Source organism: Amblyomma americanum, chromosome 6 (assembly GCF_052857255.1).
Source record: "Amblyomma americanum isolate KBUSLIRL-KWMA chromosome 6, ASM5285725v1, whole genome shotgun sequence".
Taxonomy (NCBI): Eukaryota; Metazoa; Arthropoda; class Arachnida; order Ixodida; family Ixodidae; genus Amblyomma; species Amblyomma americanum.
The window spans coordinates 95,663,625-95,678,410 of NC_135502.1; the positions used below are offsets into that span (position 1 = coordinate 95,663,625).

At 45.7% G+C, this 14,786-nt stretch overlaps 1 protein-coding gene across 2 annotated transcripts; it reads right to left on the bottom strand.

The window, feature by feature from the left end:
• Positions 1 to 2,814: 2,814 nt before the first annotated feature.
• On the bottom strand, positions 2,815 to 14,775 carry ATPsynC (ATP synthase, subunit C). Of its 2 annotated transcripts, none has more exons than XM_077627611.1 (6): positions 14,657 to 14,775; positions 14,251 to 14,320; positions 13,288 to 13,353; positions 11,296 to 11,367; positions 8,328 to 8,427; positions 2,815 to 3,133 (listed from the first exon to the last, which is right to left on the bottom strand). In XM_077627611.1, exons 2-6 carry the CDS (start codon positions 14,290 to 14,292, stop codon positions 2,970 to 2,972), a joined length of 444 nt encoding a protein of 147 aa, XP_077483737.1. In that variant the 5' UTR covers positions 14,293 to 14,320; positions 14,657 to 14,775; the 3' UTR covers positions 2,815 to 2,969. The 2 variants fall into 2 exon arrangements, with proteins under 2 accessions (XP_077483737.1, XP_077483738.1); XM_077627612.1 differs by having other exon boundaries at positions 14,575 to 14,697.
• Positions 14,776 to 14,786: the final 11 nt, after the last annotated feature.

Here is a 14,786-nt window from a genome sequence, read left to right on the forward strand (position 1 = left end):
TTCTTTGGCAGCGGTGGAATCTTGAGGCTATCCCTGGTTGCTCTAGGTACGTTATCTGTCTGCTTTGAACACTCCGAGAGTTCGAACCCCAGCCGCTCCATGATTTTTCTTCCAGTTTTGCTTTTTTTAAATGTCTTCGATGCTGTGCCACCGTGGTGGCTTCTATGAGCTCATTCAGAGTGTTGGAGACACCTAGCCTTAGAAGGTTTACCGTCGAAGCGTTCAGAGGAAGACGTAGTGCAGTTTTGATTCCTTTTCTGATCATGATTTCAATTTTGTCCTTTTCTGCTTTGCCCAATTTGAGATAGGGGGCAACATAAAGCACAAGGCTTATGACGAACGCCTACACTAATCTCAAAAGACTGGCCGCCTCCATCCCCACATGCTTGTTAGAAATGCGCTTGAGTAGCCGGCACGTCTGGCTGGTGCTCGCTTCAATTCTCGTGATAGTTTCAGTGTTTTTTCTATTTGCTTGTATGCGCAGCCCTAGGACTCGAATGCTGTCTATGGTCAGAATGGCATTGCCATTCACTCTTTTGCAACAGCCATACCAGGAAGTGCAGCTCTTGTCAGTGACAGAATAACAAGAGAGGAACAAAGCCCATGAAAATTGGAAAAATAGTTTTTGAGGAAAGTAAATGGTGCGCTGACTGCCTCGCATTCTTGTGGATACATGATGAACCAAGGGAGGGGGGGGGGGGTGGGGGGTTGCTGTAGGGGAAGGGATAAAGGAGGGAGTGAAGGAAGAAAGGAAGAACCTGCTGCCTTAGTGGAGGGCTCCAGAATAATTTTGACCACCTGGGGATCTTTTAATGTGCACTGAAATCCCATAGCACACCCCTGCAGCACACTCCAACATTCCTTTCCCACATGCACCCAGCAGTCTACCAGCACAGCAGAGCAGATGATTTCCTACCTATACTGCAGTCACTGAGATTGCAAAAAAACTTGACTAAAGCCTGGCATGTATGCATGTCCTGTTAAAGGTGTGATACAGCTGAATTTTTTTGGTCAATAACCTATGAAGCTGCAGCCTACACCTCAGTGGACACTTCATGCACCTTTGTGCACTAAGGTGCGTTAATACACCATTTTCATTACCAACTTCACAGCAGTTACCAAGATTAAATGCACTATCTGAGCACTAAACAATGCAACATAATCATCAAGCACAACCACATATTCTAAAAGCATTGTGAAAGCTCGAAAGCAAATTGGCCATTCTGTGCTCTTGAGACCCATGTAGTCATGCTTTGTATTAGTAGCAGTGCAGTCAGTTACATCAGCACCTGCCAACTTTGACACTTGTGCAAAGCACAGGCCCTACCTGCCCTACCACACGTACACAGAGAGCCAACCAATTTATGCAGAAATACAAGCAAGCCTTTGTCATCATATCATGGCCAAACTGTGCAAATAAAAAAAATACATTGTAGAGCTAAGCTTACTGGCATAGTGCATTAACTAATAAGCCATTTAGGCTAATCCCAACCTCTCTTCCTTAAATGTTGAGGGAGATCTCCCTCTCTGCAGGGGACTTTGCAACCTGCCAAGCCTGGCAAGCACAGGATTTAAATTCTGTCCTTAAATTATTAATGTTGCGGGTGGCAGCTATTGAAATTCCATGAAGTTAAATCAAGTAATCTATGTCTTATGGCTGACAATAAATTCTAATAGTAGAAAACCAAAAGCTACAACTTTCGCTGTAATGAGGGTCTGGCTTACATTCATTTTAACTGCAGGTGCATCGAACTGCACTCTGTGGAACAACAAAAAAAACCTGCCTTTACATTACCTTTGGCACCACAAGCAGGAGTGATGTCTGCAAGCTGAAGCAGATGAATCGCATGAATGCCTTGACACCAAATTTATGGTGCTACCAAGAGTTATGAACTGCACATTTGTCAACCTTTAGGACGTCTACTATACACAACCATGAACTTTCATATTACAGTCCACTTGAGCATAGTAAACAGCAAAAAGCTATTGGTAACTCATTTCAATCTCATCAGACTTTCACTAGGTTTTTCCAGTATTCTTGCTTCAACAGGGCACCATGCACCTTAAAGAACTGCTTGAACACCTGCACAAGCCTCATCATTTGGAAGCACTGCAGTCATCAATGAATTTCAGAAATTATGCAACGAAGTTTCTGCCAGGGCAGCTTACAGGAAAAATAAATGCAAGCTATCCATTACCTCTCCTTTCTTCAGCAGCAATGAGAAGTAGAACATGAAGGCACAAGTGCAATAAATTTAAAGCTTCGCTCACAACTCTTTACTCACCAGGCTAACAAAAAATGATTTAGCGTGGTTATGCCAAATGCAAAATAGATGCGCTCACACTTCGGTTTTCGCTTCTACATCGTTTAAGAGGGCAATGAGATAGAGGTGCATTCTGGACCATAGCACACAGATCGAAGCTGATGACATCCAGAGCATAGCACACATGTAGGATGTTTGGCTGCGGTGATTGCGTAGTCTAATGCAGTGGCAAGCAAAACTTTCCTCGCACTACCATGGACACCCACTTAGGGCCCTAGTGTTTTGCATAGCTGGTCCACCTGACAGAAGCTTTGAACAGACAAACATCAGCAAAACCTGAGATTGGGTGTTTTGGTACCACAACACTAAAATGCAAGATTAAGTTCAAAACCAAATGTTTCTCACATAATTTGGCATCACTGCTGCTAGAGGCCTCTTTCAATGAACAGGCCCCAATAGCTTCCAATGGCCTTGTCATTTCCCTAAACTCATATAAGGTGAGGCTGTAATAAAAACATTCAGTCTATAATAAACATTCAGGCAAAAGGCATTTCAGCTTTTTCTCATTTTTATTCAGTGATCGGGCATTTACAGATGACCTGCGCTACGGGCAGTGCCCTCCTCCAAGGAGGTCCGCTTGCCAGCCAACAACTGTCACTAAGTTCACAAGTGGAAAAAAAACAGGCCGCGGCATGTGGCAGTGTCTTAGAAGGCGAACAGCAACAGGAAGGCCATCATGAGACAGAACAGACCCATGGCCTCAGACAGGGCAAAGCCCAAGATGGCGTACGAGAAGAGCTGTTGCTTCAGGGAAGGGTTCCGGGCATAGCCGATGATCAAGCTGCCGAACACACTGCCGATACCAGCACCTGCAAGCACAAGCAAGGTACATCAGGAGGGCACTCCCACAATGTTAAGCACTACTCGGTGAGCAAAAAAAGCTCTTACATCTGGTCTACCGAGACTGCCCAACATTAAATGGGCGCTGAAGACAATTCCATTAAATCTTTCTTCTCTGTACAATTCAGTTGACTTTATATGGTTGTGTTGACGTTCAGTCACATCAAAGGACACATATACAGTAAAACTCTTTAATTCGAAGTTCATGGGACCGGGAAAAAAGTGAATTATCCGATGTTCGAATGGCCTCGAAAAAACCGACAAGAACCATTTGCATTACGAAGAACCATTTGAATTACAGTATATGTACTACTGTATTTACTCACGTAAACGAACCCACTCGCATAATGAACCCACCCACCCCTGCTTTTGCCTAAGAATTTGAAAGAAAAAAAAAAAGCATCGGTCGTTAACGCTTCCCTCCGTTTCGCACCGTCACAGTCTTCAACGCAGCTATTAATTATTCAATGATGACAAAGAGGATGAATTATTCTTAGTAACCTCTCACTGAACCAAAATAGTTAACCTGTTTGAACCTCCCGCGCTTCCTGACATCAACCGACGCACAGTGGCTAAGCCTAGCAGCTTTGAAAATCCAGAAGCATTCTGAAAATCTGGCGCGTTTCACCGCTAAAATTTTGCGCTGCGGGCATATTCAGACAAAGTGAAAGCTTCGTGCGACTTTTGTTTGCCACGAACATGAGGCACAGTGTAGCGGCAATGACGAGTTCGTGGCGAAGCGAGAGGCCGCTTCGGCAGGCGCGACCATGTATAAGTGGGAAGAAGTCAGACACGATTGCGCCCTGATTGGTCTGCGCTGATAGCCCACGTTGGCCGCTTCCGGCCAGCGGCTGACCTCCGGGCGATGCTAAAAGACAGTCATGATCGCTCCTGACCGCGTGCTTCCGTTGGAGCCTGATGGGTGGAAGGATGGACGACACTCGCAAAGGAAAAAAAAAAAAGTTTTTCGCGTGTAATTTGTAGCGCCCGTCCAAAGTCATAACCTTTCTCATGGACGTTGGCTGGGATCGCACCGACAGTACTTATCCGTATTTCCGAATTAACATTGCTCGAATTAACGAGTATTAAGTTAAGAGTTTCAGAGGCTACGCAAAAATGAGGGTAGGCAGATGCCAACGCCTACCCTCCGGCGCCGCACCGGTGACGGCGCCATTTAGGCTTTACCGACGCTTCCACGGTTTTATCTGGTTCCATCTCCTGTCCCCGCTTAGGACGTGTGTGGCCTCCAAGTATGTGGAGGTGCTTTTTTTTTTGCCACATGCTGTGTGTCAAGCCGCCCAGACACGGCGGCGCGTAGTTCTAATTATCCGTAGTGGAACTGACTTGCTTTCGAATTAACAAGCTTTTTTTAATACACAGATCTCTATGGAGCTTGGCCGGGCCAAGTAGTGTAGTACGAATTAATGAGCTTTCACTGTACAGCTGCAAAACTGCAAGTTGAAAATGAAGCATTCTTTTGAATTCAAACTGATGATATTGAAAAAATTATGGACTGCATAATCCCCACGTGGGAGGCAGAGTGATCCAGCCAAGCAGGTCTGCCAATAAAAAGTTTTGTTTTGGTTTTATAGGGTATAACGTTCCAAAGCAACTCAGGCTCTGAGGGATGCCACAGTGGAGGGCTCCGGATAATTTCGACCACCTGGTCTGGGATTGAACCCAAATTTTTCTAGTCAGCAGCTGAGCACCATAACCACCGAGTCACCATGGCTGCTGCCAACGAAAAAGTAATTGATGCCAATGCAGCTTCCTTGCGAAAATAATCTCTAGTGGCGATACCTGGATTAAATTTCTTCGGCCTTTTCTAGCTTACAAAACTTTTACTATTCAATGAAAGTAGCCTGTATCATTAGAAAGTATTTACAATCAATATAAACTACCATTAAATTCATCTTGGTTCTACTTGAATAGTCACCGACCAAAAATTCTAATTTCCAATTTCTCGGACAAACTTAATTCGGACTTTGTGACAAGACGACATGTCCCATAGAGCCAATGTACAGGAGTGCCTGAAATTCCCAACACATCGCAACTGATAGCTCAATTTTTCGAACCTCTTTCAGCCTTGGCCCAGCACCATAATGTGTACAGTGGAACCTTCTTAACTCAGGCTTAAACGGCAATTGATCAAAAACTACTGAATAACCCAAATTCAAGCTCAGAGTGAATCTCGTAAATGCGGGGCTGATATTCTCCAGAGGTTGGTACAGTGCACATGCGTGGATTTGAGCTCGTACTGCTCTCAAATGATGCCCACTGCGCTAACGTATAATAGTCGCGGTTCACGGAACTCATCTGTACCAAGTCCTTTTGTTTTGAATACCCGAACAGGCAGTAATGCAGCGCATGGGAGACTGTGAGCGGATGAAAACGGCCATGCTTTTGAAATCGAGGCAGCAGCATATTGGAAGGGAAGCGTACGGCCTCACGGAGACTGATCAGAACAAAATGACCACGCTTTTGAAAGTGAGGAACTCGTATCCATGACAAAAATTGCAGCCCCTAATGTTGCCAAATGTGTATGCAAGCCACTACAGAATGCATAAAATAACCATGCAGGTGCCAAGACAGGTTTTTGACTCTAGCTGCTATACCTAATTGCAAAGCCCAACGCAGTTTGCCAACAAACAGCTGTTCGTCACTTTTCTTATCTCTATCACAATCTTTGCTTTTTTTTTCTTCGGCCTTCCACACGGCAGACTCAGTAGAGAGGCAGGTTCGCTTTCACCTCTGCACACGCTCTTCATTTGTCCGTGACACATCGACAGCAGTGCAGCCATCGAACGCCAAGCTCATGAAAATGGTCACCGCCAGCAGTCATTTGTGCATATGACGAGTGGCGACGGTGAAATGGCGCCTCAGAATCTGCACAACACTACAGATCCTTTCGTCCATCATACCGGCAGTTAGAAGATGAAGCGATTTTTTTGGTGAAATAAGACTTTTCGAACTACCCGATATTTCGGATGCTTTCGATATCCATGGAGATTAAAAAAAAAAAAAAACTCAGTCTGCAACTGTAGCTGCAACCAGTGATTCAGCATGCACCTGTTCTGTTGGAGGGGTCCAAACGTACATCGACGAGTCATTACTTGTGTTTTCAACTGCCCAACTCGGGGCGAGACGCCACCTAGAGAGGCAAGGTGCAGCGAATATCATTCAGAATGATGGAAACAGCACATTTGCCCGAAGTCGTTCTTCCAGCTTGGGCATTTTCAGGATCTGTTTAAAATGATTAAGTTCACGGAGCTGGCTTGACCAAATTACAGCAATCAAGTCCCTTCGATCATTCTGACTGCAAAGCTGACTCTACAGCATGCTCTCTTTCAATTTTATCCCACTGTCACAATCAGGCAGGCGAAAACGAACATTGCTTTCCACTAGGAGACAGCCAAATCAGCAAGACTGAAGAACAAAACGAGCAGAAAGTTTCAGTGATTCTAGACCTGGTCCGACTCATTCCAGACAACTCATATGGAACTTCACATCAACAAAAAAGATGAGATATCTGTCTGGCCAAATTATCCCTCCATCCATCATAACAATGGTGAATAGATGCCATTTGCACAGCCTTGAGCATGGAGGCAATATCCCTCTCATATATCGTGGACGCTGTAATCCCCTAGATACAGTAGCACATTTTTCTAGCAAATGAAGCAGACGGCCTCATCGAAGACTGTACTGGACAAACCATCTTAATTTTTTTTAAAGAACTTGAGCTATCATCGAAAAGCAATCATGGCTACCTTCACTAGCAGTACGACAGCATTTGTGAGGCACGCAATACAGTGCAGGCGTGCTGATGTCAAACCACGCAAGGGGGAAAGAAATGCACCAGACTACAGTAGCCGACGGGTAATTCGGACTCCAATAAATCGGACTTGTAGGATATTTCAGACCTCGATGAGGCACCATCAGTCACCCCATAGAAGCACATACATATTCGCGATGGATATTTCGGACTTCAAAAGTTCAATTTTTCGGACTAATTTCAGTCGCCTGCGGGCCAAAATCGGCCATCTTATCGGCTTTTCGACAGCGCAAAAGGCCATCTTAGATTGAGGCGGATTTACGCTGCAGTTGGATTGGCTTGACATACTTTTGGTACCTCATTGTTGCCAGTAGAGGTCCCTGCGATCTCTGACACTTCGAGGTGGCAGCCGGATTGTCATCGCCGTGAACTTGCTTTTGTCGCAGACATTGTTGCGAGCAGTTATCGCTTGTCTCGTACGTTGAAAATTGGGTGTTGGGGGAAGGAAATTGTGCAGGCGCTATCTCGCATCTTGGCGGGAAAGGATAGAGGGACTGAGAGAAGAAAAGAAGAAAGATGCCATAATGGAGGGCACCGGAATAATTTCGACCACCTGGGGATCTTTAACGTGCACTGACATCGCACAGCACACAGGCACCTTTGCGTTTCGCCTCCATCGAAACGCGGCCACCGCAGTCGGGTTCCAACCCGGGTACTCCGGATCAGTAGCTGAGCGCCCTAACCACTGAGCCACAGCGGCGGGTCTCATACGTTCGCCATTTCGTCACTTGGGTTTCTCTGACCACGTCGACCGAGTGGCCCTCAGTCTTCACGAAGTCACATCCATTTGCCGTTTTGTGATTGCGTCCGGCGGTTCCGCCGCTTTGAACGAAAAGTGCCTTATCTTTGCGTGTGTTTGACGAGCGGTGTGGTGCACACTCATGTTGTGGACAATATGGCCGCGCCGGGTCCGTCAAAGAGGCGTGGGAAGTATTCCAACTAAATGCGGTGACCTTGCTGACAGCATGCACAGTGAAAGCACAAATTTGGCGCAAATCGTTGCCAGCAAAAGAAATTTTCCACGAGGTAAAATCAGTGACATTTTTAAGCCGATTTCATCTCAATAAAGTGATTTTTTTGTACTTCATGGATTTTTCGGACTGTTCGATTATTCGGACCATTTTTCGGGACACGAAAAATCGGTCAGCGACTGTATTTACCAAATTGATCTATTTCCCTGCTTGGTGAAAGCCGCACCACAGGCTAGCACTGAGAATGGAAGCAAGCTTCCAATGCGGCTAACTACAGGTTCAGTGCAAGGCAACAAAACACAACCTGGGCTACACGGTTCTGGACACAACATAAATCTAGTGCAGCTGAAAAATACGCACCAGAGCCAGCAACACCAACGGTAGCAGCGCCGGCACCAATGAACTTGGCGGCAGAGTCAATGTCCCGGTGCACTGCACTGGTCTGGAAGCCTCGCACAGCCTGCACCAGAAAGCCATGGCTTAATGAGACTACACAGTAATGAAGCAATAGAGAATGTGCTATATTTACCACCTCTTGAACTTCAAAGAAAGCTACATTTCTGAAATCCTCAATAAACCTATGCCCACCTCCCTCTGCTATCACAATTCCATTACTGGTGTGCCTTCTAGATTCTTGTTTTTGCAACAATTACTTCACTTCATATGGAATTGTCTTTTACATGCAATTAAATATCCGTGAACTCCAATGCCTTCGGGGCCACCTTGACTGCGAAATCTGTCTATATATTTTGCAGCGTTTTTGTTCTCGTGACATTTTTTAACACATTCATTCACCTCACACATTGAAGATTTAAGCTTAAGCTCCCTAACTTACTCCCACACTGCATTTAAGCAAGAATTTCACCGTAAACCAAGTTTTTACTCATATGCTAAAATTAGACAAGGGACATACAAAACAATGATTAGATTGCCGGTATGTGCCAAGAAATATGGAACTAAAGCCACATAAGACTGAGCACCATCTTTGGCCCAAAGGTAAGCTAATAAAACCTTACACATGGCTCCTCTCAATAATCACTGAACTCAATCTGCACCAAAATTTTTAGGTAAAACCTCATTAATTCGACCCCCATTAATACAGAAATTCGGTTAATAAGGACTTCTGCAGTATTCCCGTCCATACTGTCCATTAGCCAGGTTTTCACGAAATAAATTTTACTTTCACGAAGTTTTTCGCAAGTTCGAGGGGTGGGTGGGGTGCATTTGAAAATTTGACATTCGGATAATTCGGATGTTTTTCTGGAGTTTTACTGTATCTGCAGCTAAATGCTACTCAAAGGCACATTTACAAGTTCTCCGATGGGCCAGATCGGTCCAAATGCACTCCTGGCAGGTCAATGCCAGAAGTGCCGTGAAACCACGACTAGAACAAGATCTCCAGCCATACACTATAACCGTGTTTGCAGTGCATTTCCCTGTAATCTTGAGGACATGTCTTTCAGTAAATTCACTGAATGAAGCAAAAAAAAAAATTAAAATGATTCAATCATTTAATAATAATTCAACTGCAACACAAGGGGGAGTTCACTACTGTTTTCAACGAACATGATATCCTGGTAAGAACTGTTTTATGTACAGTTCGTGCTGCGATTGCTGCAACAAAAGGAACAATTTTCTTGCGCTTGTATTATGCAGGGCTACAGCCCCTTTCAGCCATTCAAAGTACATGCACTATTTTACTGGTCATGCAACTGCGCGTGAACAAACTACCGTATTTGCGCGCATAATTTGCGCACCCTTAACTTATCACCTGGGTTTACAAAAAAATTTTTACTCGCATATTTTACGTACCGCACTGTGCTAGACCACCATCATGCACGCGGGCTCTACCCTATGGCTCTACCCAGTGGCATTCAGCTATTCCGTGTATTTGTTTGGAAGGCTTTTTGAATCTTTTGTGCACTAGGCGTTCATGGTGGTGTCAGAGGCCGCTGTGACAATCGCGGCGGCACCAGCGGCATCGCCACTCGGAATGGCCAGCAGCGCTTCCGGGGAGGATCGGCAGCTGATAGAAGAGCCAACACCGTTGTTTGGCGGATGCCTGCGACTCGACTGCCGGCTACGGTTTTTTTTGGTGGCTCTGACGGCTTGTGTTCGGTCGTGTCTAGCGATGAGATATCACAACTATACGGCAAGTTTCAAACTGCTTGTCAGCGCGGAGCGGCGAAGCCAGCGAGAATAACCGCGTGCACACAAGTTTGCCCATAGACGACAATCGTTGTGTCGGCAAACTTGTGCGCATGTGGCTATTCTTGCTGGCTTCGCAGCTCTGTGCCGTGATAAGGTACCGACAAGCAGTTTGGTCGGCGCTCGCGCGGTACTGTTAAAGAATTGTGGGGTGTGATAATTGATTAATTGATTCGCGCTTGCTATCCCGGACGAAGTTGCGAAAGCAAACTTGCGGAATTTGGAACTACTGAACAATTTGCTGGGTCGCAAGCGATGACGCTGTTTTAGCGTCTTATTCAGCTTCATGCATGCACCGTCATGCCATCCCGCAAGAGGGGGGTGGGGTGCGCGGCGTTTCATTTAGAGTGAACTTTTTTTCGGGGGGCAGCCAGCGTGGGGTGCGGGTCCGGGTGCTGACGTATACGCAGCAACATACACTAGAACTATGTTGCGCGTTGTGACCTTTCTGGAGTTTTTCAAGTTGCGCTCGCTAAATCCCCGCGTAACTTGCGCACCTCCTTCTTCGAGCCCTAATTTCTGAATAAAAAGTGCGCAAATGATGCGTGTAAATACGGTATTGCTTACGAAGAGTGGCATGGACGTGTGTGTTCAATGGAGAATTGATAAAGGCAACGAAAACTGCACATTGGGGTAGGGGGGATCCCGAGGAAGCTCTGCTGGGGCACGGTCATGCTGTTGGAAACTCGGGTGGACCACCGGCTAGACGTTCATCTAGCACGCGCATTGACAACGCCGCAGCAAGTTGTGAATGAAAGCAGCGGTGTTTTGATGAGAGTGGCTGCAAGGTCTGTAGCCCATGTTTCCTGTATCACGCCACTTAATTGTGCCATATCCTTCTGTTCGTATCGCAGTGCACCTTGTTATTTATAGTGCTCAGGTGCTCGAACATAGTTCACAGATTTAAACAGCATTGTGTTCTCAAAAGCATGCTCTGCACAGCCGCTACATATTAGGCTTTGCCCTTTGAGAGTTTTTGTAATGCTACAGGAAAAAGCGGTGCCGCAATATAACTGTTCGCGGGTGTGTTGCTCAACGAGCAAGACCATAGCTTGCGGACCCTGTTCCCTGGAGGCGTGGCCTTCAACTTATAAAATAGAGAGTAGCCACAATTACGTACTTGGCTCAGAGGCCCAGAACCGAGAGCCAGGCCAGACACACCTGCGGGCAGCACCACGGTCTTGTTCTGGTTCTGCGTGAAAGGTCAAACATCTGGTGAGAACCATCCCAAAAAGCACCATGAAAAACAAGGATATTTGGCTATCAGCTTCAGGCATTACGGAAGACAATGCAATATTAAAAAGACCAGCTGTTGACATGCAATGCTGACGATACAGCAGGTCTTCACTGTTAATTTAACTGAAAATCAGACGCACGACAACACCCATGAATAGTGTTTGAAAAGCACTGAAGCCAAAACCTTCAAATGACTCTACAGGGATGCAGTCGGCAGCTGTGCCAACTGCACCAGCTGCAAATCTAAGAAACATTCTGCAAGCGCAGTTTTGCTGCCAGTGAGTTTCACTTCTGCAAACCAACAGCCTGCATATAGCTCTAGGTAATATCGGTATGAATGAATTTACTGAAAGCCAATGCAGATGCAGATACTTATAATACTTACACACCACAGTTAAGAGGACAGCTATGAGGCATGCCACAGCAGAGTGCTTTGAACTGCCTTATGTGCTAATCCAATGGACGAATATTATCAACTGTTCAGATATTTGTAATGAGTATGCAGAGACTGTACAAAAAAATTCCTATGTCCTTTAATTATAAGATTTTTGCCAAGCCCTCCTCTTAAATCTACGCAATCCAAAACTGCTTTAGAGGAGTCAAGTCACTCCACATTTTTCATAAATACCCGTCTTACGAAGCCATTATGTATGCAGATCAGCACATTCCAGACAATTTAACACTCATAAACCAATCAACTAAAAACCTACAGGAACAGCATCGGAGCTAATGTAGAACACAAATGTGTCGATCAAAGGTGTCAGTTTTCTGTGCTCAATTTGCGTGCCATGTCTGGCATGATGTATTTCTACACAATTTTTCAGGTGTGTACATTTCAGTGACCAGACTTTAAAGGACACTGCACCTTGTCTACAAGGGATCTGATAACCCCTTCAGGCATTCACACACCTGCTAAATGTTAAGACACCTGTTAAGACACCTAAATGTTAAGATACCATGCAGCTGAACGTTGAAGTGGAAGCCTATTTACAGTTCAGGTTTATGGGGGTTTAACGTCCCAAAGCTACTCGAATTATGAGGGACGCCGTAGAGAAGGGCTCCGGAAATTTCAACCACCTGGGGTTCTTTAATGTGCACAGACATCGTACAGTACACGGGCCTATACCATGATGTAGCTTCCACAGCTAGGATCGAGCCTACCACCTCGAGATAACAGACAGCATGCAGGCACACGACTTCAGACACTGCCACGCATGATAGAAGGAACGCAATATTGCGGAAACATGAGCAGACAAACCTAAGAAACCAGAGATTTTCCATGCGGAGAGTCATGGCATGCTTTTAACATGTTAAAGATTGTGCCTGCAACATCCACGCACAACAACACAAAGTCCAAACTATGGTACCTGAATGGCGCCTGCAACTTCACAAGCTAGCAACTGGGTTGCAGCCAGTATTACACAGTGTACAGCAAGTTTTTTTTAATAGCAAAAGATCCCATCAATCCAAGAGAATGGCATAATCTATGCCAGAATGTGAAGTAACTGTTACTAACCTGAAGGTGCTTTGAACCAAATTGTGACTACTTGTGAACCTGCACAACTCGCCACAACATACTCAGCCGTGACTTCCGCCTGTATTTCACTCAAACGACCCCTACTACAGCAACCTTGATCTGTTTTCAGTAGGCTTTGTATGCACCTTTAGACCTTTTCTACAATGTGGCTTTAACATGAAGCAATACTACAGCGGTTGACCAATACACACTGAAACTGCAACGAATACTGTGGCAATAGTCCAGCTCCAATATGTTCACAGTGCACTGAAGAGAAAAAGAGGCTAAGCGGCATTAAACTTGTACAGTAACCTTCCTAGGCTTCAAAACTGCCTAGTGATTCTATCACACATGACATACCTCTTCAAAGAGCCTACTGTTGGTGACCGACAGAGGTCGCAGGCAGGATCGGGATGTGGCAGAAGCCTGAAAATATTTGCACAGAACTCAGTGAAACCCCTGCGGCTTAAAGAACGTGAACAGAATGTGTCAAGTTGCACAGCTTTAACAAGTTAACATACTGGCAATTCACTAGCAAGCCATGTACGCAAGAAAAAAAAAAAACTCCGAATTAAAACATCTTGTGTTGTTCAGTGTAGAAACACGAGCCTTAGCAGCGCCAAAGGAGGCCGCTACCGCAGCACGACAGCTACTTCAGGCGGCCGCTATGCCCAGAACATTGACCTTTATGTGCGCAGGCTTCCAGACTGTCAAGGGCATACTGGCCAGTACAAGGAGTACAACGAAGAGGTCACAAGGTTACATCGACGACTTCTGTCTCCATGTGGAGTGCGAATTGGTTCGAATGCAGCAGTGTTAAGCTTAATAGCAGGGCACCGCGCGGAGCAAATTACGGCAGCGGTTTGGGTGGAGAATCGCTAGTTTCGAACACACTGTCTGAGCAAGGACGACTATAGCAGTTACACGAGTTGAAACTGGGGAAAGACAGGCGTGACCCGCTGCCGGCAAGCACTACAAATCCTGCTTGGAAAGCATGCTCCACAGAAAAAAAAGGGACTAGGCTTGAACACTGGCTGCGCTCATATCACTGCAACGGCCCAAATTACGAGAGCCAGGATCGCGGAACGAAACTTTAGCTAAAGCAACACGTTAGCAAATTAAATAGGCGGCTTATCCGTAGAGACAAACGGGCAAGCTCCAACATGGCGACACGGCAACCGTTTTCACTCTACAATGTTTATCGGCATTGCACGCCGAAAGATGCAGCTTATAACTCCAAACTACACCCTACTAAACGGTGGTTACTGCTCGCAAAGGATAGCGCAGCACGACTGGGTAAGGTCAAGAGAGGTCAGCACTTACCACAGTTCGTGAAACGGGGGCGGCGAGCTTGAGAGCGAACATCTTTAGTTTGGTCCTTGAGGGTGCAGAACTGCGAAGCGAAACAAGAATTACGCGACCATTCGAAATGGTGCACAGGGATACTTTACTGGTGTAAAATACGTGCACACTAGGATAAACAAACGGCGGTCATTGCAATGCTAATTTCGGTTCAGCTGAGGTGACCTTCAGCGAAGCCGGCTCTCGAGAGAGCGGTAGGAAAGTTGCATCGAACACTACCACAGGTTAATGCGTTCATACCGGGAAATGCACAGCCAATGCAATTGGTCTGAAAGTTGAGATTACCTCTAGGAGTCGCAGATCTCAATACTGCTTGATCTAACACAGGATTACAGAGGATAACGACAAATGTTCCAAGAGAACTCACCAACCACCACAGCAAGCAAGCTCCAAGGGACTGCGCCTGCGCAAGATTGTCCTCAAGCAAAGTATGCGTAAAAGGCGAAGAAGAACAGAACGTACTATACACGCCCTTAACTTTTTGCAAATTTCATGCC

Excerpts from the sequence above, each read along its gene's own strand:
- ATPsynC (XM_077627611.1), bottom strand. The coding sequence starts at position 14,292 with ATGTTCGCTCTCAAGCTCGCCGCCCCCGTTTCACGAACTGTG. Across the intron at positions 11,368-13,287 it reads ACAGTAGGCTCTTTGAAGAG|AACCAGAACAAGACCGTGGT; the intron begins GTATGTCATGTG and ends CCTTTCACGCAG. Across the intron at positions 3,134-8,327 it reads CGTTGGTGTTGCTGGCTCTG|GTGCTGGTATCGGCAGTGTG; the intron begins GTGCGTATTTTT and ends TTGTGCTTGCAG.